The sequence below is a fragment of the Anas acuta genome, chromosome 6, assembly GCF_963932015.1.
Source record: "Anas acuta chromosome 6, bAnaAcu1.1, whole genome shotgun sequence".
NCBI lineage: Eukaryota > Metazoa > Chordata > Aves > Anseriformes > Anatidae > Anas > Anas acuta.
In genome coordinates this window covers 19736204-19759935 of record NC_088984.1, presented here as the reverse complement: position 1 = coordinate 19759935, position 23732 = coordinate 19736204, and the positions used below count along the sequence as shown (strand labels likewise).

The window sequence follows — 23732 nt, the reverse complement described above, 5'->3', positions numbered from 1 at the left end:
TTCCTGCTGTTTCCTACTTCTTACCTTTAAGCCTTCCTAATTCTTTATCCAAAAACAAGTAGTAGGCACAGGGACTTCGGAATTAACCCACTCAGGTACAGCAGTTGATGCCCGTCATCTCCTGGGTCACAATACTTAAAACCTATTTTGAGCCTAGACCTCAAAGGAAGTAATAACTATGTAACTCACCAACTCCACTGATAACAAACAAGAAAATCTAATATAGCATAGCACTAATATGAAGAGCAATAGCAGTGATCAGGGAAGCAATGAAAACACCACCAAAATATAGTTTATTTTCTTGGTCATGAAAATGCTGAACTTGTAAACATGTAAGAGTACCTAGTTAAATAGAGAAGAAATGCTTGTGGCCAGGAAAGGACTGTAGGGGGGTTTGTAATGAATCAAATCATCACCTCATTTTGCTGTGTAGAGGCTGATAAGATAATTATCTTGGAAAATTGTGGTAATTTTTTTCCCTCCTAATGAAAGATGATTTTGAATTCAAGCCTGCCACCATGGGAGTTTATGAACTAAAATATGGTTTTGTTATATTGCTTTGGATACTTTGTTTTGTGGGTTCTCATCCTTACTCATTTCACCTTTTGGACAGACACAGCAGATGGCGTTTCTCAGGAGCTGTTCTCTGCAGGCCTGGTTGATGGCCATGATGTAGTTATAGGTAAATTACATTTTTGTTTGCAATTATGCTCTTGTGACAAATTTGTGTTAAATGGATGTGAAAAAATATATTCTCTGATGCTGGTTTTCAAAAAATCCTATTTGTCCTAATTTTGCTTTCATGTATGCATGGTTCAATCAGCAAGCCAATTTTCATACTAATCCAAGGATTGTTTTTGGAAGTTGGAACTCTTCAGTGGTTTGAGAGGAGTGATATAATATAGATCTCCCGTAGGATTGTTTACAATTCAATGATTGATCATTTTTGCACTAACTTAATTTTTGTTTAACAATAAAATGATTTTGGAGTGGAATTATTCAAAGTATGTTTTGGCAGCTCTGAAGTTAGTAAGTATCCTGTTGAGTTCATGGAAGTAGAAGCATGCCAAAATTTAGAATCTGGGGAAATTGCATGTAGAGATACCATTTCTAGGGGAAAAACAAAAGATAATTGGAAATATCTTCTGGCTGCTGAGAAAAGAATACTTTATTTTTTATTTTGTGCTTCAATGTCTTTTGTTTGTTTGTTTGTTTGTTTGATGAAATTTAGTGCCTGGCAAATGTGATGAATTTGAAAGTGTTCCTTTCCCTCCAGTTGCCCCTCTTCTGATTGTTCAATGCCTGTAGAAATACAGTTGCCAAAATCAGAGGAGTGATAGTAAATGTTTATAATATGAAAGCCGAATCAATAAATCCTAGTAGCTTGATCTTTGCATTGTAGTCAAAGAAGTTCATATCAATTGATTCAATTCTCATTACCAAATGAATCCCTAAATTCATATGACTTGCCTGGAATACACACTAAATATATTCTTAGCTACATGCACACTAAATGCATTCTTAGGCTAGCTAGGGTATTTCAGAGAGAAGGCAATACCTTTTGTTTTCATATGTCCAGAAGACAGGCTGACTCTAGCTGATGGAAGAAACAAAAATCCTACCTATGCCTTTACTTTGATTTCTAAAGAAAAAGTATTTAGGGAAGGTTAGCAGATGGTACAGACTAGCAGGAGCTCTTTCAAAGTCAATTCTACTATGCTCTTACAATAAGGGTTCAGGGGAAAAGGTACAGCTTGGCCTCAGTGTATTAATCTTGAAATATCCATGAAGAAAAATGGTATAAGCATACTGTTGTTGATGCTTTTTTTTTAGATTTTTAATAGTTTCAAGATATTTAACTTTTTAAGGTAATTTTTTAAGAAGAATTGTTGACTGTCACACCTGCTTGGGCAGTCAGCTGGCACTTTGTTGTACAGAAGTTAGGCATTAGGTGGTGATGCTGCAGTGCAGTTCCCACTGGGACCTGGTGGAACCCTTTTTGCCTTCTTTGTTCTTCCCTTTTCTCTTTGCTGCAAAGTTCTCTTCTGTTGCAAACTCCTCATACTTTCTGTGGAAATAGCAACATGAGTAGGATTTGGTATCTTTCAGGAGAAGTTTGAGGAGAGGCTATATAGGGATCCCTCATGGCTTTAGGGTTGTTTGAAGTTAGATGATCTTTGAGGTTCCTTCCAACCCATGCCATTCTCTGATTGTATGGGACTTTGGCCCTTGAAGAAGCACAAATATTTAAGTAACGTGGTTTTCCCTAGCGTGTTTGGCTAGACCACTGTCTAGTTAATAACATAAGTTTATTCCCTTATTTAGTTCCTCCTTAGAATTGCATCGAATACTTTGTTTTTTAGTGCTACAATGGTCCTTTTTGTCCCTGCAATAAAGGAAATCCAGTTTAATTTGTGTGCATTCATTATATACAAGAAATTTATGATTTAATTAATTTTAATCAGTTTACAAGTCATTTTTGTGGAGTCATAAGCCCTTACCTCGAGCTCCACAGGCACAAATTCTTGCATTGCTTTCTACTGTAATTTTCACTTTTCTGTTTCCACCTGTGAAGTTAAGTTTTCAATTAGGCTGAGACATTATTTTCCCAGAACATGACTATAGATTTCATGTTTTACTAAAACACAAGTTCTGGTACTTATTTTTTTCTGTTACTGAGATTTTATTTTTAATTAAGGAAAAAAGTTCTGAGAATAGGTTTGTGGTTTGATGTGCCAAAAATGGCTACGAGTTGTATGAGCATGCAATAAATCTTGCATGCAAGCATGTTATTGAAAATTTCAGCTTGTGATTATATAGTCTTAGTAGGAAGAAGAAAGATTATGGGATGTTTAACTGTTGTAAGGAGCAGCAATGAATCCACTGAATCTTGCACGTTTCATTTCACTATGTTCTTGCATCTATCATTAAAAATGCTTAACAATCCAGTCATATTTTAATATAGCTGTTCAAATTAAAAACAAACAAAAGCACAAAACAAAAAAATATAATGCAACTTCAAAGTGCAATGCAACTTAGTATATTAGTAGTATCTTAGAAAGTTAGTAGCATCTTAGTAGTATCTTAGTAGTACCTTAGAAAGTTAGTATCTTCGTAAGTAATATCTTAGTATTAGTATCTTAGAAAGTTAGAAGCAATGCCAGGTTATCCCAGCAAGGATGTGGAGGTCCTGGCCACATCTGTTTACAAGAAATTGGGCAAGTTTTGAGCTGTCATCACAACTGTTAGCAGCACGGTCCTGAAACATGCTTCAGTCCTTTAGTTTAAAGCACTAAGTCATATACATGTAAGAGAACAGATGGTGCTGAAAAATGTAAATCTGCTTACAAAACTCATTTTCTTTGTAAAATGATTTTGCCACCTTGTTCACTCCAAATTAAAAGATTTAAAATCTTCCTGTAGAGGAATAGGGGAATAGTAGAGATGAGTTTGGTTAACCTTCTTCACCAGAAGAACTGATTCCATTAGCTTACAGATTGAAAGCAGCTGATAAATTACCTTTCACTTTTCAGCTGAAGCATGCAGAAATTCAGCCTCTATAACCTGAACAAAAACAAAGTTCTGAGATAGCCTCATTAAAGTTGTTCCTGTAGTTTCTTTTAATGAAAGCTGAGACGTGTAGAGGCTGGGAGAAAAAAGAAGTGAAAATACCTGTGCTTATGTTGAACTCAACAATTTATTGGTGTAATAACTGGTTTTCTGAAAGGGTACTCAAACCAGAGTCAGCAAGGCTGCTGTGAAAAGTATGGCCATGGCATACGTGAGCTGAAGCTGTTAATAGGGACCAGCTGACATGTAAGTTTTATAGAATTCACTGCTAAGCATCAGCACTCTCCACCTTTTGAGTCCTGCTGGATTTGCTTCACTTAACACAGGCATCCCGGGAAGATTTCCATTCTGATAAGCAATAAGTTCGGCTACCTGTTCCGCAGAGAAGCAAAAATTCCATTTTGCATGTTCAGTTCTCGCTACGTTTGACTGGTTTCTGTTCTTATTGACAGTAGCATTGTTTCACAGGAGGTCTCTAGATCAAGGGAATCAGTACAAAAGATTTAGTTTTAAAGTAGATTTTGAATTCGCAGAAGGGAATGAGTCTTGGAGCCTATATGTAGACATCTAGTTGATGAGGTATTTTTATGCAGCTCTGAAATAGCTGTTAAATCATGTGAAAGATCTGTGATATTTTCAGAATGTTTTGAGATAAAATGTCTGTGAATATGCAATATATGTATATTAGGTAGTAAATGTTCAGGTAGTAATGCTTTATTTCAGTTTCTTTGGTACCGTAGAGGAAAGTTGAAACATATCAACACTCAGTTGCAATCCCACTTTATTGGTGTGCATGTAATTGCAGCAAAATCGTAGGCTATAGTTAATCTTCTGGAGGCAATCCTTAAATTTCAGAACCTACACGTGTCTATTTATAGTTATTTAAAGGAAAAAACAAAACAAACAAACAAACAAAACTACCTCCCAAACAAAGCTTAAATAAAAAAGCCTTGGTAGTTTTGTGGTCAAGAAATGTGCAGTTGTTCTTCACTGTGTTAATGTAACTTTAATTTTAGTGGTTTTTGTCAACGATTATCTGTGAATACCTTGAGAATCAGAGAAGATGTACTTTCACATTTACTACATCAGACACGAACTACTGGTGAATAGCCAGCTATCTGTCTTTTGTCTTGGAACCAGACCCAGATATCCTTTTAATATCTGGAAGAGCAGCTTTTAGTAAGACAAAGAAAAAGCTTCCTGCTTAGTAAGGTCTAATATGTTTAGAAGAACCAGCTGAAAAAAAACAAAAGTCATATTTTGAAGTTAGATATTTTGAAAGTCGCAATTTTTTTTAAACATCTTGTCTATTTTCTTAGAATTGAGAACAGAATAGATGCCAAATTAGTTTGATTTTGTGTGCGTGTGTGTGTGTGAATTTGAAGCAGTTACTGTGGTAGGTGGATAGGGCTAACATTGGCATCCAGAATAAAAGAAGTCATGGCCTTGTGTGACTAAGTTGGCCATGAAACAAAGAACACGTATCAGGCCAAATGCAGAATGACAAGATTTCAAGGGATGTTAAGCAGTAAATAATATGCATAGCTCCCGGTTCATCAAGAGTGTTAAAGCATTTGAAACTGAATCACCTGATTCAGTCTTACAGTATCCTCTCTGCTGATGCTGAAGTTAGTTTCATACTCCAATAAGAAGCTGAAAAAGCAGAAATCCGTTTTGTTAGTATACTGTCTGTAATAGCATCTTAACTCACAGTGACACTGATAATCAAATTCATAGACACTGTCACGGAGTTCCTCAGTGTATATTTGTTTTCCTTGTTTTTGTCTTGCTTTTGCTTTTATCTTGTTTTGTTTGCTGTCTTTTTAGATTAATCAGCTTTAAAACTGGATGAAATGATGACATTTTTCAACTAATATTTTATTGTAATCAGAAAATATGATCATGATACATAAGTAGAAAATGTATTGCATAAATTTATGTCTTCACAAAGAACAGTGGTGTTGCTAAGGGTGCATGACCTGGGTAGCACTACCATTTGAAGGCAGCAAAGGTTTGTCTTTCAACATCAGTAATGTTTTGAGATGCAAAACATTTGATTTTTGTAATCTTTGCTACAAGAGAGTTTGCTAGAAACATTTTTCCTCCTGTCAGTTGTTCAAAATGGGTGAAATAACTGATTTTTTGCGTATCACATTTTGTATATTCCAAAGTTTGAGGTACCCATAAGCTTTATAATGAGAAAATGCCTTTATAGATCTCAGCAATTAATTACAAGCATCAGAATAAATAGTTTACCTTTTAATGTATTACCCAGAGAGGAAATTTATACATATATACAAGTATATATATGTTTAAACAAAAAAAATACTATATTTTAAGGTATTTTGTAAACTCTTCTACCTTCAATGTGTGCACATAACTCTGTATCTCTATAGCAAGAGATATATATATACATGCATTACAGATAGGAGAATCTCACTAAAAGTCCCAAGGGCTTAACTAGGGACTTAAATATTTCAACACATCTGGCTCATTTAGAGCTAATGCATTGAAGGGTGACTCATAATGACTAGACTGTTGGGAGTTCTGGGGATTTGAGATACACCCTCAGGTAATCAAGCTTTGCATCTAGTTGCTCTTTCAAAGTTACTTTAGCTCTATATGTCATATGTAATGGATGCACTTGAGAATGTATATTGTGTGAAAAACGCTGGTTTCATGCACATTCCCACCTTACTGAGTTTTCTGTGTGATGGAAATTTAGCGGTTCAAGACGGAAAACAGAACGTCGTGTTGGGTGAATAGTAACTGCTGCTGTAATGGCTGCTGTGGCAGACCTACAACATGACAAAAGATCCTCAAAGTAAACAATTAAATCTGTACACGTATCAATGTATTATATTCGATGTGCCTATCTGTTTTATAGTTATGGACAAGTAAATTATAATTTTTAATTACTTTGGGGGGGGGGGGGAGGTGGAATTGGCAGTTGCCTTCAAAAAAGGTTCATTTTTTTTTCATTCAGTCAAGCTGTTCCTACTCACCTGTGTAGGTGGGGGACAAACCTATCTCTTAATCCGTAGGATTAGTTTGGGTTTTGCCTATCTCTAGGATTAGTTTGGGTTTTGCCTGACAAAGTAGGTGATAAACTTAAGACCCAAGTGTTCCCTGCCCTCACAGGTCTGAGTTGTTTTGTGGTCTTTCATTTCTGGTTCACCAAAAAAAAAAAACAAATCCATGAATTTGAATCAGAAATTGTCAAGACAACAATGTTCCTCTTTTCAATAGTAATTCAGTTAGTGTTGTTTGTTTCCTTGGCATTCACTTCTCTACAAGTATGTCAAAATAGGGATTTATTGATATACTTCAAGCTAGAGGTAGTCTGTTTCAGAACCTAACTACTGCAATCAGGGCTTCGTTTCTAAATACATTTTTCCTTCTTTCAAGTTTCAGATGTAGGTATTGAAGTAACCTGGCTGCTCTTTCATCTTCTTAATAGTTTTGTCAGAACAATATCTATAATTCATAGCAGAACTGAGGACAGGAGGAGTTGTGAACATCTGATGAGGAAAGGAATTACCAAGTGATAATATGCATAGCAGAATGTGACCTGCTTTTTTCTGCATAGACCTACATTTCAACTCCGATCCAGCATGATAAAGATGCCTGTTGAGCTGTCTTTGATATCTTGATGTCTTTCAAACTGTTGTCAAAACCTTTGTCTGAAAGCTAGCACTTGCTTTCTGTGTTCAGTCACTGGCAAATGATTTTTTTTTTAACCTTGTACTCTGACTCATTCTTTGTATAGAAAATTTATGAGCATGATTTACTGTAATATCTTAGGCTTGTTAAATATCCCTACTAGCAATGTTGGGCAGCAGGACTACGTTTTTATTTTAAATGTTCATTTGAGACTGCACTGTGGTTTAAAATGCTTAGGATCATCAGAACGCTTTTCTCAAAATGATGAGGGAATTGTGAAATCTGTATATACTCCTGCCTCAATCCTTTGAATTCTTCCTAGGTATTATCTACCCCTATTAAGCACACACAGAATCAAGGTCTAGAATACATAAGCATTTAGGTATCCAAATATGTTCTATCTACCTTTTTATAACACTGTTTTAAATATGCAGTGGTTTTTCTAAGTGTTCTTCACACAGGTCTGGGGAGGAAAATATAAATCCTGAAAATTTAGCATTGTGTGTGGTGTTTTTTTTTGTTGTTGTTTTTTTTTTTTTTTTTTTTAAGTTTCTTGGAAAAGGAGCATTTTGCCAGTTGCAGTTGTATTTGAATTTAACCAGTAAAATAGTATCACATTTTCTTTTTTTTTGGCACAGGGGCTAAAAGTGTAAATGTGTAAATGTAATACATCATCTTGGGATCAGATATTTATACTAAATATCATCATCAAACACCCAAAGTTCCGATTAACTTGCTATTGGAATTGAAATAGCTATATTTGTAGTGTTAAAAATATTTCATTATCCATTTTGTTGCAGTGCTTCTGCTTCATAAAATACGTTGCTTCTATTGGGTGGGAATTTTTGTCAGCTACTTACAGAAAAATCTTGTATATTTTTCAGTCTTCAGTTTTTCAATTTTTGTCTGTGACCCTGGGCATCAATTCCCTGTATTAATGGATGATAATGTGCAGACCTTTGTGATCTACACTTATTCCATAAGCTCTTTATTTTTTTTATTTGAACAAGGATAAATATTTAAGGGCATGACTTGATTTTAAATGTCAGACAAGAATATGCGTCCCTGATGTCTCTTCCATGCCTTTGCCTCTTCTGCTATTGAGTAACATAGCATAGCTGTTCATGAGCTGAAGCTTTGGTCTCAATTATTCCCCCAAGCAAGCTAGCTCAATGGCAAACTACTAGTTAAATGTCCTTTAAAAACATCTTTTAAATGGGCCATTCTTAGGGAGGTAAGGATGGTTTTATCAAGTACAGTTCTTCATGCCTGGTACTTCATATATATGCGAGAAAGCATCCATTCCCGGTTTCTACCATGGTCTACTATGCTGGGGCTCAGAAACCACGTGAACCACAGGACTCAAGTGGTTTTAATAATCACTTTTAGCTGTGTGAATTGCTTAGCACCATAAAATTGTAGTCCTGCTGATAAGGATGCTGAAGGAGATTTTCTCAGTTTCACACTATTCAAGAGGAAACTTGTTTGGCCCTCTGTTGTTCTGTAGATGAGTACTGCTCTCTTGCAACTGTGTTTTCTGACTGTGAAGCTGCAAATCAAACTCTTGGATATTAAAGCATCAAATTTGAAATAGAATAAATCATTTCCACTGTCTTTGCATCCCAATTCAGCAATGAGAATTCAGACAAATTTGTGAGTCTTAATCTTACTTTGATAAATTCCTAATGCCAGTCTTGTCATAAATAATATATTTCTAAATGTTTTTAATGTTTCTCCTTTATCAGTGTCCAATAGCTTCCTTCGAATAGAAGCTAGGCTTGCTGCTGATCTTTATTTTCTTTCATTTCTTTCTTATAAGAATCACGTCTAGCTCCTTGCAGTCCTCTAGCAAAAAAAAGCACTTGTTAGTTGTCACAGATCTCAAAATGCTTTAATATTTCCCTTGCTACTGTTCTCAAGAAACATAAACAAAGGGATTTTGACTAGCATCCTGAATGGAGGAACTAATGGAATCATGCTCACTTAGAAGACCTTTTTGACTTATTTGAAAAGGCTTTTAATCTTTAATGCAGACAGTTTGTGAGCTATTAAATAATAATAGATAATAATAATAGAGAGATCTGGAAGAATTGTGACCAAAGGTTGATTGCTATGGCTGTTTGCATAATATAATGTAATCCAATGCTGGCTAGGTTTCAAAACTTAGTTTTGATTTTGTTCTGATCTTGCAAATGCATGAAAATCACTCTGCAGTACAAAATACAAATGAGTGTATATATTGTAATGAATGTCTTGTAATAAGTGAAATTGCCTCATGAGTATGCATCATCAATTCAGCCCTTTGGAGAGAAGCCCTACCAGCAGTTGAATTACCAGGGATCATAATTCTAGTAAAAAGTATTCCCTGTCACTCAGGCTTCCTGCTTCTTGAGACCCATACAGGAGGATACAGCATTAATCCTCAAATCAGCGGACTCCCAAGGCATTTATTTTGTAGAACTCTATGTATCAGATGAAAATGGCAAAATAACCCCCTACAGTTGGGGGAGAGGTAATGTCTGAAACAATCGGAGGAAAGCCAATAAATCTGTGGTGCTTTGAGTTTGGCCTTTCTAATAGCAATACACTCAGATGAAGTAGAGAGCAGCTGAAGGTTGCTATTTCTAACAGACTGAGTTTTGGACTACGTAAAAATGATTTCATTTTTCATTTATTTAAAACCACTTTTTTATTTTCTCAAAGCTTTTTTTTTTTTTTTTTTGTGACAGGTGACAGTAATTGTGTGCCTGAATAATGTCTTTCCTTTCTTCATATCTGAATTTCAGGATTACAATATGCAGTAGCTTTCCAAATCGTTGAACCTAAGCATAGCTTCAGGAGTTCACCATCCTTTTTTTTTTTTTTTTTTTTTTTTCAAAATGGAAAAGCATTTGAATCATTATTCTTTTCAGTGCCACAGAAATATCGCCTTGAATTTTAGATGCTGCCTGTGTCTGTGTTTATGCCAGATGGCTCTGGCTCAGTTGGCTAGGTTGCCATCGTACAGGAAATAGTTCTACTGTATTTCATATAGCTTTATTTACTGTCTCATTAATTTTAACTTTTTCAGAAGTTTTCCCTATTCAGAAGCCATTAGGGTTAGATTTCATGCTGTGTTAAAAATTTTCAATAACCATGCAGAACCCTGTCACATTTGGAGAAGCAAAACAGCTATTTGAGACTGCCCCAAGTATGCTGAGTCTGTTACGTGTATTTTTGTGTGTGTGTGATCATGGAGATAGCCTTTTAGTTCTGTTGCATTAGCTCATATTGATTTGCTTATTTAAAATTTTAACTGATGTAGTAGGCTAAAAATGTTGTATAGCAGACAGTGATTTGTAGTATATGCTAAATAAATGTGTGTGCTAGAGGATGCTGGCTATGTGAGCTTCTTATTTATTGTATCTGCAATTAGCTGTCTGTGTTGTGTATATTTATATGCTGGTGTTGACCTTTTTTATCCTATTGCATGTTCCACAAGTGCAGACGCTCACTTTGACAGAGGGACACAACCATTTGTCTCTGAGCAAAACCTGCAAAAGAACCTGGAATGATTTGTGGTACATGGGTTGATTATATGTCCTTCAGAAGCCTTCTGAAGCAAGCTGAATGGCCCCTCGTTTATTGCTGTAAACAACAAAAGCCTATTGTGCTAACTGCTGCTAAGGTTTGAAGAGGATTTTTGCTCTAAGGCACGATTTGAAGTATACTCTATTTACTTGGGGGGTTGCTGGCAAAGGTTTTTCCATCACTGTTTAATTCTTTTCCTGAAGTTATCTTGTCCATATTTCTTCTGCCTTTTATAGTAGCATGGCCAAAACATCCTGAGAAACGCTTTGCAAAATAAAAAGTAGGGTCTCGTATATCCAGGCCTTGTGGAAATGGTGAATTCTCAACAAGGTTTTCAAATTGTCAATTAGTGCTGCTTGCAGACATACTAATCTACTCGGAATTTCAGAGGTACAATATCCAAGGCATGACTTCAGAGTACTTCAAAGAAAAATGGCTTTGTCAATCGAAACTGTAGTATACTTATGTTGGAGATGAGCTGTAGAGTAGGATCCAGGGACATGTGTTTTAAAATGTCCCCAATTTTCCAAGTAGCTTAAGAATCAGCAGAGAGAGTAATTCCTCCCTTCTTGGAGCCACTGTTCTCTCTAAAAACTCAAATTTACTTGGCTTGCTAACTTGTGAAGGAAAAATCTTGGGGAGCACGGGGAAGGAGAGGTAGTAAGAGAGGGATAGTTATTTTCCTCCTATTTCCCTTAAGCTTCTGGTAGTGTTCACAGATGTGCTTGGGTTCATCTGCATTTCAAAACTTTAGGCTCATTTTTTCATGTCTAAGGAAAATGAAATCTTTGTGTGTGTAAACCTTACTGGGAAGGTTCTTGAATCTTAGCCTGGTGAATTGTTTTCCTCAATGAAAAGAGCTTAAATTCAGTAGCTGGGGAAGATACTAGTGAGTAAAGCCTAACAGCAGCACTGTTTCAGTGATTTTGTTCTTTCCTGCTTGATGTGTTCAGTAACTCTGAATAGGGCTGAACTGTAGCAGCAACTGCTTGTTTGTGGGAACAGTCTTTACTGTTGTGAGCATGTCTGACACAAATTTCTAGGTGTATTTCAGGAGACTTTGCATACTTAATCATCAAAATTGTGTAGGTATAGTAACAGTCCTAAACTTTTAAAGTATATCCTTAAGAGTAGTAAGTTGTTTTAAATGTAACAACTTAATTTATTGCATTTAAAGTAGTCTGAGTCTTCCATTCTAGAGTGTGGTGTTTAACTTTCATTTTTGTAACCTTGAGGATGTCTTATTTGTGGTTAAGGTGGAATCCCAATCTTTTTAGAGAAGTAATTGGAAGGCAGTGCAAGCTGGCTGTCAGGAAGGATTTTTAGCTGCTTGGATGGCTTCTGCTGCCTGTGCTGCAGGCTCTGTTTCTGAAGGAAAATAACTAAACTGGAAATGCCATGAACACCTGCAGTTCTTGTTTCACTGATGTTTTTCCTAGCTATTTACATCAGGACACGAAAGATTCAAGTTATCAGTTGAGTCAATATCTTCAAGCTATTCAGCATTGGGACACATCTCTCTGCACCTGTATGCTTACTGAAGTACCTAGAACCTTTCATTTATACTAATATAAAAAGGATCATAATTATCTCATGATCTCTTAAAAAAAAAACAAACAAAGCATATTTTAGACACAAAGTCTGTGTTTCGGGAAACTAAATTAAGACAAATGGCTCTAATTGTTGGCCTTGCCTTCTAAATAAAGACAAAGACCTACAAAAACAAAAGCAAGGAGTTAGAAAAAGGAGCAAGCTACCCAACAGTACAATGTGGTTTTGGTAGGTAATTACTCACACGTTTCATTCTTACTTAATTACTTACATTTTCAGATATTGCAGAAAGAGCCCTTTGGGGGGATTTGCATTCATTGTGGCTTTATCAAACTATTAATGACATTATCCTGGCAAACTTAATTTTCCTGCCTTTCAGTAAAGGCCAGAAAATGTAAAACCCAGAGTATCAGAAGTCACTGGTGAAACACCAGTTTTACTTGAACAATGCTGAATGTATATAACTGAAATTGAAAAGATATCTGTAGAAAACTGCAGGTGTGCCTATTTTTATGTAAATTCTTATTCTAATATTATGGAATCTTTGCAGGTCTGCTTTCTCATTTTCAAGCGTAGCCTGAAAACATCTGGCATCACTCCCTTAAATCCTCCTAATCTTCTGTTTGATTAAACACATCCCACTCTAGTTATGGCCCATCAGAGAAGGAAAAATAAAGCATATTTCATACGCTTACTTCAGATGTCTCTCCAGCATTTTATATGTAAAAGGTTTTGGCTTGTGTTCATATTAAAAGTAAAGACTGGTGAACAAATAACTGTAGCATCTAATGAACCAGGTTTTTTGAAAAGCAATTTTGTAAAGAAAGTTACCAATCTAAAATATCACTCCTTTCTGTAACAGATTTTAGTAAAGATAAGTAAATTGACTATTTACATATATTGCTAATATCTCTCTTGCTACTTTTGCTTTAAAAATTTGAATTTCTTCCCTGGTAAAGAATCAAAGGGGGGGGGGGGCGGGGGGGCTTGGGGAGGGGGGTGTTAAGCTTTTTAAGATTTGATACTGCTTGTGAAGACCTCAATCCTGCTTGATAATTGTATGTGGTATTTATTAAAACACTTGCTGATAAACTAGCTGGTGTTTGCAAGAGCAGGAACAGTAACTTTGCCCAAAGGCAGGTGGCAGTTCTTGCATTCAGGTGAAATAGCCAAGCAGCCTGCTGACTTGCAGTTGTCATCCTACAGCTGGACTGCATTAAATGAAAGGCTGGCCCTCTTGAAAGCCCATTTAAAGCTCATCTTACTGTAATGTTTTATAATAGGTAAAGTTAGAAGTTTTTGCACTTGAGATCCGATTCTTTATCTCATTTTGTAGATCTGAATCTCTCTTTGGTGAAGCCAACTAACTCTAGCTGGAGAATTTCTTTTATTTTGCTTTAAAGAAATGTTTATGGGGCTTTGGATAAACCAGAACTCTCTTGAGTACATGATCTTATTTTATAGATATTTAAGACATACAAACTTGAAGATATTCTATCGTGGCTTCAGGAGCTATGAGCCTGAACACAATATTTTTGCCTTCATGTGAGATTAAGTATTAATTACAATGAAAAGCATTATTTGTATTTGCATGTATTTTGATAGGTAGGACATATTGCAATAAAAATGAATTACTGATTGTGGAAGTGAACTGTGTGATTAAAATAAAAACTGTTTGTGATGACTAGAATAAAGATTATGAACAATGAAACTTTAAAAGTGGAAATACTTCCTATTTTAGTGGCTGTAGCTGAGTTCATTTAACTGTGAAGATTATTATTTTTTCTTTCCAAGAAGTGTTCCACACAGAATGTACCTTCTGCTTGTTTTTTAAGGTTTGTTTTTATTTTCAAATACTTTTTCATCCCTGGTTTAATTTGTTACAAGTCTGCAAGCAATATTCTGCCATTTTAATGGTATAGAGAAAATGAGACCCCCAAAATTTTTCTTTGCATTTAATGGTGGTAAACATTAGGTTGGCATAATTGTTTATTTCTTTAAATTCCCTAGCCAAATACTGTACTTCCCTCTGTGGGGCCAAATTTTGTTTTGCTATACAGAGTGAATCATGTACTACCAGGCTCACTGGAGTGAAAATTTTGTCACCGTGTTACTAGAACCAGTGGAAGAAGTAGGAACCTGAATTTTGATGCATGCTTCAAACATACGTGTAGCAGTAGGACATTCAACTTGCAAATTGTTTTCTCGATATCTTATATTCCACGTTAGGAAGTCCGTGGCAAGTATTATTACAGAGAACATCCAGCTTGGTGCTTCTCTGCTGTATGATACTTACCTTACAGTATACTAAGAAGTCTCTACTACTTAATACCTGCTTATTTCATGTCTCAATAGCTCTGCAAAGTGTGGATTCTTTTTCTCACGTTGATATCTTGTTGATGACATCTTGTGCTCATCAGTCAGTTTTGAACAGAGGCTTTTAGTTATTCGGTTAGCACAGGATCTAGTACTGTGCAAAGCTGGCGAGCAAGTTCAGTAAACCAACAAAGCTGAAAGCAGCCACATTTTTTGTCCAATATTAATGATAACAATATTGTGTTTAAAAAATAAAACCACCAAAACTAATACCACAATTAAAAATTTGACTTGTGTGGTTTCATAGAAAAAAGGTTTATTTTCTTCCCTCCTCTGTTTGCTTTAATCTGTAGATTTATTTAGTGTTCACTACTGTTGCATCACAAATATTGGTCATACATAGAGTAGTTTTAAGATTAGTTTCTTATTTTATATCACTCTTATTTTTGCTGTGTCATCGTCCCCCACGGTTCAGTGAGCTGTAAGATCACTAAGGGTCTGTGTGGGTCCTGTTCCCAGCCCAAATAAGGGACAGAAGCACAAATATATAGCCATGAGGAACAGAACATCTGGAGGAAAATGAGCTCAGTCTTATCCTAGAAACTTGTGCTGATGGAGGCCCAAGGTATTAGCAGAACTACAGTAAAAATCTTGAGAGCTGTGTCTCTGCATAGCCTTTGCTACTTGTTTATGACCTACCATGCACTTGCATTTGTGTGATTGTTGAGCAAGTTTAGGGAATAGGCTAGACTGAAAAATCATTGTTTGAGGGTTTTCTATCATGTGGTTTTCAGGCTTTTTTCCTTTACTCAGTTCATATAGGCACAAAATACAAGCTACCACAAAAGAGAAGACAGATTTATGGCAGCCGAGTTGCCCTATGACATCCAAGCGAAAACTAGAGTGTAATTAAATGATTCAAGTGGTAACTTACAGGCTTGTATGTGTATAGAATTAAGATGATAGCCCAGCACGAGTATGAGGTTTGATGCCATGTTGAATGCAATTTTCTGTAAAATAATTTTTTCATACTTTATTTTACAGTTGCTGCTAACTTACAGAAGATAGTAGATGATCCAAAGGCCTTGAAAACATTGACTTTTAAGTTGGTAAGTTCCTAAGTAATGGGTAATACAGCAAATACAACTTCAGAAACAGAATTATTCTCTTATTAAAGAACAGCCTGTTAATTCTTTTTCAAATAGTTGAAAATGCCATGCCAACCATTTAGCAAAAACTGAAAAACATTTTCTAGCCTTCTCTACATCAGCTGAAAAACATGACAAGAAATTACTCTTAAAGGTTTGAGCTTGTAATGCTTGAACAAAGCTTTCTATCTGTGACAGTATCTCTTCTGACTTCCTGAGGGTGAAAGCATCTATATTTTTGTGCTGTTTCTCATTCTCTTCCATCTGTCCTAATATATTTTAACCAGTTGGATGCTGTCATCCAATAAAGTTGTTAAAGATTATTAAGTACATGTGAATTTAATGCAACTTCTGTCTTTGATAGGGTGGAGAAGGGTGGTAAAGGTGTGGGGAGAATCCTTATAGAATAGTTACATTTGAATTTAGTTATTACTTAAAGAAACAGAACAGGGAGCGTGTCAACTTTTTGTGAGAAGTTCTCAATTTGTGAGCTGTGACTGACAGTCATGTCCATCAGTTGCAAAACAGAAGTCTGTAGAAAAAATGATATCAAAAGTGCTCACAAGACTGATTTTAATCTCTAGACCAGTTACAGCACTGATTTGTTGTAAGACAGACAATTAGATTTATACTGCAAATTTGCATTTTCCAGTTATCCAGAAACTCTTGCAAGGAATTGTGGAATATTTTATTTTCATTATGGACTTCTGAAGGTGATCTAGCTCAACTTTCTGCTCAAAGCAAGGCCAGCTTTGAACTTGCATGAGGTTACTCATGGCCTTTCCTGGTTTAATTTGAATATTGAAGGATAGAGACTCATCTGAGCAACCTGTTCTGATATTTAACCACTCTCATTGTGAGCAGTTTTTTTTCACCAGTTTCTTAATGGAATTTACCATGCTTCCATTTGTTTCCACTGTCCTCTGTCCTTCCATTGCACACCTTCAAGAAGAGCGTGGCTTCGTCTTCTCTCTCTTCTTTCTCTATATAACCTCCCTTATAGTAGTTGAAGAGGGCAGAAAGACCTCCTTTTCGTCTTCTCTTCTTAAGGGTTTTCTGCTTTTCTGCAGATGTCATGCACTCTTGCCAACTAATCTTGGTATCTTTCCACTGGACTCTCCGGTACATCATGTCTGTCTGTACTGAGGAGCCCAACTGTGGACACAGTACTTCAAGTGAAATCTCCAAAGCACCAAACAGAGGGAACAATCACCTCCTGCCTGTCGGCTACGCCTTTGCTAATCCAGCCCTATATACAGCAGTCATCACTGAAAGCATATGTTGCTGCCTCACCCTCAACATGTTGTCCACTGCTAACCCAGGTCCTTTCCACAGAGCTGGGGTACTTCACAAGCTGCCTGGTATGTTCTGACATAATTCTAGCTGTAAGGAGTTGCTTATGCACATAAAAATGCCATTGAGCAGCTATGTGCACAACAGGAAGAGGAAGCAGGTGTCACTTGTTCATCAGTTTGTGAAGTAATTTCCTTATTGAATGTGGGCAGTCCTCACTGAAAGGACTTAACCCTGACCCCAGTATTTCTGTCAAATGTTTTAATAGTGACAACCTAAGAAATAGTGTAATGGAAATGTTTTTTAGGTAGTCTAAAGGAAGCATGAAGGAAAGAAACAGAAACTAATTGCTATAATATTCATGGAGTCTGGATTTTATCTCATTTTCAGCTATTTCATTGAGTAGATAAGTTGACGGATGAGGTGACTGAAATTACTATGTGTGAGAGAGAACCTAAAACCTACTTTAACAGGACATTAGGGATATGAAGTCAAGTAGTTCCACCACTTTGCAGGGGGGAGGACATTCATTCACATCAGTTCTGAGGAATTTTGAAGTTTCAGTGAAAAACAGGTGAAAAACCCAGGGAAGAACTGCAGAAAGAACTAAATTGGAGAAAACTACCTGTTAGGTTAAGTTCCCTCTACCTCTACTCTTAGTTCTGGTAGTCCTCTGCAAATGGACGCTTTCTTCCAATCCCACTTCCAACACCTGCCACTATTTCAGTTACAAAGGTCACCCTTTCCGCTGCTTTCTTGTCCTTAGTTCTTCACATCAACCTTCTTTCAGCAAAGCATCCACCCTTGAAAGTTAATCTTGCTTCCACTGTATTTCATTACTGTTTGCCCCTCCAATCCTCTCTTTATCTTCTATATGTATCACAAGAAACTGACATCGTGCCTGGGACTGTTCTGAATTGCACTATTTGCCCTAGACCATGAGTCCTAATTTCGGTTGATTTTGATGTGCTCATGATGGATATAATTTAATATTAATAAATTTTATTCCAAAGTCTTAATTCAGAATTGATGTGCTGCATTTGTTTTTATTTCTTGGTAAAATCAAGTTGAAAAATTTACATACCTAAAACTATTGTATGATTAGCTATGTAAATACCAAACTCTTGACAATTAGCTTTCAGCACCCCTTGCTGAGAATGACTCAGACACATGTGAAAGACTAGACTGAATGCCTATTAGATAAGTGAGTCTCCAGAATCACAGCTTTGTTTATAAAAGCAGCTGCTTCAGATGGGCTGTAAAGAGCCATTTTTAGAGTAAGTGACCTAGTTGGTGATAATGTATAAATTCAGGATTGTTCTTCCGATGTCATTTTTTAAATATAGATTTGAGTAATTTTATCTGACTAAATCATTTGGACTCTTTTTTCCTCTACAGTCTAGTAAAATTAGCAGAAAAGAGCTGTTTTCTTTTAGGAAGGGATTGGGGTACAGGACATGTAACTCAAATGGTTTTGTTTCTTTGCCCCTTACTATCTAAATATAGCTTAAAGGTTGATGCTTTTTTTTCTTTTCTTTTTTTTTTTTTTTAACTGATCTGTTCTTGCTGTCTAAATATCTTACTTTGGCTTTATTGTATAAGCAATGGAATCTCACCAAGACTGTTCAGATAAATAGATATACCAGAGGTGACAGAAGTTTGCGTTGTTCTAATTCACATACTTAAATTAGAGGCTTGAGATTCTGAAATTTAATATCCCGTAGTATCCAGTTATTGTTTTTATACATTGAAAACAAAGCAACTTGAAATCTTAGGTTGGGGTATTTCTGTGTTTTAGCTTGATGTATTGCTTAAATATTGGGGTGCAGTCAATGTCACAAGGTTTCAGATTCCAGTGAGTGAATGGTGTTACATTCGTATGCCTTATCGCAGTGAGAATTAATAGACAGTCCTAAATCAATGTCTTTGTCCCTTCTAAAGGTAAGTTCCACTGGCTAGGTAACAGTTCCTGAGGTTAATTTTTAACCTAAGTCTCTTGCTGATATTTTTAACCAGCTCCCTGGGAAAATAACATAACTACAACAAGTATCTAATTAATTCTTACTCTTGATTAACTTAATACATGTTCAATTTCTACCTGCTCTTATATTGTGTAGTGGGGTAGCTAAATAAACTGTCCAGGAGAATTTTCATTTGTTTGTTTTCTTCACCTCTCAGTAAGGTCTTACTGAATCTGGGAGTGCTTATATATGATTTTATTAAAACACATTTTCTTGGTAAATATTTCATGGGGATTCAAAGTCTAAATCTAGGTAATCCTATATCCATTTGGAGGATTCAATTGGAAAGTGTTCTTTAGTATAGGATTAGTTACTATTTGTGGACAAGGAATCTGGTTAGTATCTCAGTGCTTGCAGATTGCTTTTGCTGGTATTTTGCTGGTATACTATTTCTATTCAAACAGCAAGTATTCTCATTTGGGAAACAGGAACTTATGTCTTCAGCATTTCTGTCTTTAATGAACTTATTTATTATTTTGGCAATAATTAAAGTGAGGTGTCTGAATGAATCTGTCTTTAAAGTTTCGTCTCCTTGTGTGTTTAAGTGCATCTTTGATCTTACAATGGTGATGTTCTACAAAACATGCATAATATTAAACCTCCTTCACTTGTGGTGGCTAACACAGAATTATGACTTCTCTGCAGGATCCAGCTGTCCACACTTTTGGAAGGAGGCTGCTTTAATATACAAGTAAACTTGAGGAAACACAAAATTATTATGCAGCATAATTAACATTTTGTCTAAGGATTTTTCATATGAAAAAAGGGAGAAACTACCATTAATAAAAGAATGCGTTCAGTCCCTTAACAGTGAGTTGCAAATAGTAAGAGCTCTTCTCATATGCTGCTGTTTGCATATAGCTTTATTATGCTAAGCACAGAATCTAAGGTAGTAGGTTCCCGGTACATTAAATATTAGACAATATTGATTGATCAGGACGGCATTTAAAAATCTGTTTGCATCTAGATAAAGTTGCTTAGCATGTCTTTAAGGAAATTGATAGCTAGAGTATAGAATGATGTAAATAATACTAACTCTTTATCATGACATTTTACAAGCAAAATGCAAACTCCATTTATTTAGTAAATTTCCAATTCAAAAACACAATGAGGCTTCCTAATAACTAGTGATGGTGATCTCAGACTTTTAGCTTGCTCTTTCAATGGAATAAGACCTTTTAAATACTGCCTGAAAGGAGAATTGTGTGTGATAAAAGTAAATTTGAAGGTGTAGCTTGATGTAATTTTTTCACGAGTACCAATAAAGTTTATTTTTGGTTGTGAAAACTCAAGTATAATATCACTTGGTGCACATTGTATGTGTGATCTGAAAGGTTCTGACAGTTTGGGGGGGGGGGATATGCTAATGATTCTGAAGGCACTTTTTGAAGTAATTTACCATTACACACTTCACCCAATTTTATTATTACTTTGAATTGTATGCTCCGTAAGTGTAGAATGCATTTAAAGAAATAAAAAAAAAAAGTAAATTATGTGCTACAGAAGCTGATTTTATATTTAAAAATCAAAATATTAAAATGTTTTGCCTATGTAGTATGTGTTTTTTTAAAGCAGACCTAAATCAACTGTTCAATATGAAGCAAGATGGTTTTTATATTCTTCATGTTATTTATGAAAAATGATTATTTGTGCCACTTTATTCTGTAACAGCCACTAGTAAAGATTCTGAACTATACAATTTGAAGTGCTAGATGGTATAGTCAGAAAGGGGATGTTCTTTTGCAACTACTTGTATATACTTTTCATAGGCTGCTTCAGTTTCATGTTTAAAAAATCATTGGGTTGGTATTCCGAACAGACTTTGTAGCTGGACTCAGGACCCTTTTTTCAGACATGGGTGTCTACAGCACAACAGTAAAAGGTTGGATTCTGTATATGTAGGTTATTTGCTCAAGCGACAATGGCATGCTCAGATGAATAAACAAGTTCAGCTCACATTTGGGAAGTTTGGGTTAAAGAATTTTGGTCCTTAAGTGACCTTTTGGGATCGCTGCAGAGAGCACTTTGTTTCTCTGTGTTCATTTCACAGTCTTTCATGTTTTTTTTTTTGTTTGTTTTGTTTTTCCAATATTGATTTGAAGATTGTGCTAAAATGAAGGGTGCGTTGACTGATGCTGACGGAAAATACACCGAGTAATGTGAAAGCTTTCCTCCAAGTAAGCTGTTTGCTGACTAGGCAATACAGGGAAAATTTATAGCCTGATTGTCAAACAGTCCTTTTTAACCTGATGTCCTAAACATTTCTGTTTTTACTTGCAGGCCTCTGGCTGTGATGGCACTGAGATTCCTGATGAAGTGAAACTGATTGGGTTTGCTCAGTTAAGTGTCAGCTGATGTCTGTCCCATGCCCCAAGCCGAATTGTGAGATTACGAAGAGGCCAGCTTAGCTGCAAAGGAAAATTAATGCACCACACACTGAGTTCTGCTTCATTCTCTAGCAATTCACAAAGTCAGAACAAGCAAAGCCCACAGCTACACCGCTGCTGCTAATGTTCAAAATGCTACTAAATGTCTTTTAGCAGTTGATTTGGATTTCCCCCAAGTGAAAAGCCTGTGGAAATGCACTCAGGTGGCTGTATTCATTGGTTACAAAAGGAATTTTCTATCAAGCTTCTTTCATAAACTTTTGAGTGATACTATTTTCTTCTTGTACTTGTGGTTGATAATACTGCCTCTGTTCTGTTATACTTAGAAGTTAGCATAAATATAAAAGTTGGGAATTACTAGCTGAACTTGAATTCTAGTTTTAAAACTGACTGTGAATTTTATTTTTCATATATTTATGCTTTACACATCCTAGTAATAAGAAAATGATTTGACTTGGTTACATGTTATTTGCAGTTAATCTCCCATTATTTAAAAAAAATAATAATTCAGGTATATCTTTGAACTTCTAGGCTGTGTTTTTGTTGTTTTTTTTTTTTTTTTTTTTAATCAATTAATTAGGCATTAGCAAGCTTTTGTTAGTTGTGTCTAAAAACCAGTCCACAAACTGATTGTCAAGGATGTGGGAGGTGCCTTGAAGACATTAATGTTTTAAGAATGTGCCTGAGGCTGCTTCAATTTAGAATAATCTCCATTTTCTGTAAGTACCATATATGTGGTACTATATAATAGTAATCTGAGCAAGGAGGGGTTATACAGTAGCAAAGGTGTTAAAGTATTTTGACTATGCTTTATTGGGGAGTGTATGAGCTAGAACTACTTTAAACTGTTGTTGTTGAGGTAGACTGCTTACTGTGTCCATCTCTGACTTGATGTATCCTTAATGATAGAAACTGGTTTCATACAGGTGATAAAAACTTGAAGAACAGATTTCTGAAGCTTTACTTGAAAATCTGCAAAATACCAAGGTGGAGTAAAAATAATAGGGCTTTGTGCAATGATCCAGTAAAACTGTTAGAAAGAAAACACTTCTGACCCAAGTAGTCTTATGCTTAACCTGTGGCATAGATGTTATGGAGCTAGTGAACCTTAGAAAGATTATCAAATATGGAGACACGTTTCTCGGACATTACAATTTAAACTACTTCCTAGCTAATCCTAGATAAACGGCAGCTCTTTAATGTACTGAAAATGGCAAATATATATTATTAAGAGAAGTTATTTATAATGCCTTGTCATAATCGTTGAGGTGTTCTAGAGCCATTTGCGTATGACTCAGTGTAATTCCATTCCATCCTCTTGTTTACATGATGATTACTCCAAGATGACTGCAAAGGTAAAAAATAAAAATAGAAGTGTATTGCACAAACAGATTTGCATTTTGAATTTCTGTGTTCTGTGTACATTTCAATTGCTGTGTGGTGGGGTGATGTTATAACTCTGCTGCCTTTATTTAGTTGATGACAGGTGGTACCTGTGCAAGGGACGTGGCTCCCTGTGTTGTGGAGAAGAAAGGGAGAAAATACCATTTTCCTGTTCACAGTGCTTTGCAGAAGCCATTTTTAAGACTTTGAACTGCTGAGGTGTTCATACTTCACAAAATTATTCTGGAGCAGGACTTCTATTCTTGTGGGAAGCTGGTGTGTCTGAGGAGGGTGCCTTAGGGCGGGGCTAGGACTGTGACCTGCTGCTGCTGGCCCAGGTGTGGGCTGATGTCTGCAGCTGGGACTTGCTGGGGCAATTAAGGCCCTCCCCAGGTGACTGGTGCCCTCAGGACCAGTATGTGGAAAGCCCGGTGCCTGGGTGAAGGCTTTGGTGGTGCGTGGCTGCAGTGGCCAGGGGCTGGGTGCTGTGCTGTGGCGGGCAGAATGGCCCTGTGCTCCAGTGGGGCCAGGCCTGGCCTGCATCCAGCTGAAGAGAGCCAACAAAAATGGTAAGTGTGCCCCTTGGTGACAAAAACTGTGCGTCTTTCCTTCGCTTTGAGGTACTGTGTAGGAGCTAGTGTAACATTATTGATGATCTGCTCAGTATTGCTTATGTATCGGCAGTACCTCACCTCAGCACACTCTTTCAGGCTGTTGATCCTTGCCAACCTTTGGCTGATGCTTTCCCTGGGTTGGCCCCTGCACGCTTTGCTGCTGGCTGCCCCGAGCCCAGCTGCTGGAGAAGCTGGGACAGGGGACTTCTGGCTGCC

The 23732-nt window shown here is 36.3% G+C and overlaps 1 protein-coding gene across 8 annotated transcripts in view; it reads left to right on the top strand.

The window, feature by feature from the left end:
- The window catches only part of STK39 (serine/threonine kinase 39), a 127308-nt gene extending 104399 nt beyond the window's left edge, over positions 1-22909 (top strand). For 7 of the 8 annotated variants that reach the window (XM_068686764.1, XM_068686760.1, XM_068686759.1 and 4 more), the window contains 3 exons: positions 614-682; positions 15715-15779; positions 21413-22909. In XM_068686764.1, coding sequence (XP_068542865.1) covers positions 614-682; positions 15715-15779; positions 21413-21487 — 209 coding nt within the window. In that variant the 3' untranslated portion in view covers positions 21488-22909. Of the gene's footprint in view, positions 1-613; positions 683-15714; positions 15780-16888; positions 20674-21412 lie in introns of those variants that run through there. The other variant, XM_068686762.1, reaches the window with a different exon arrangement.
- Positions 22910-23732: the final 823 nt, after the last annotated feature.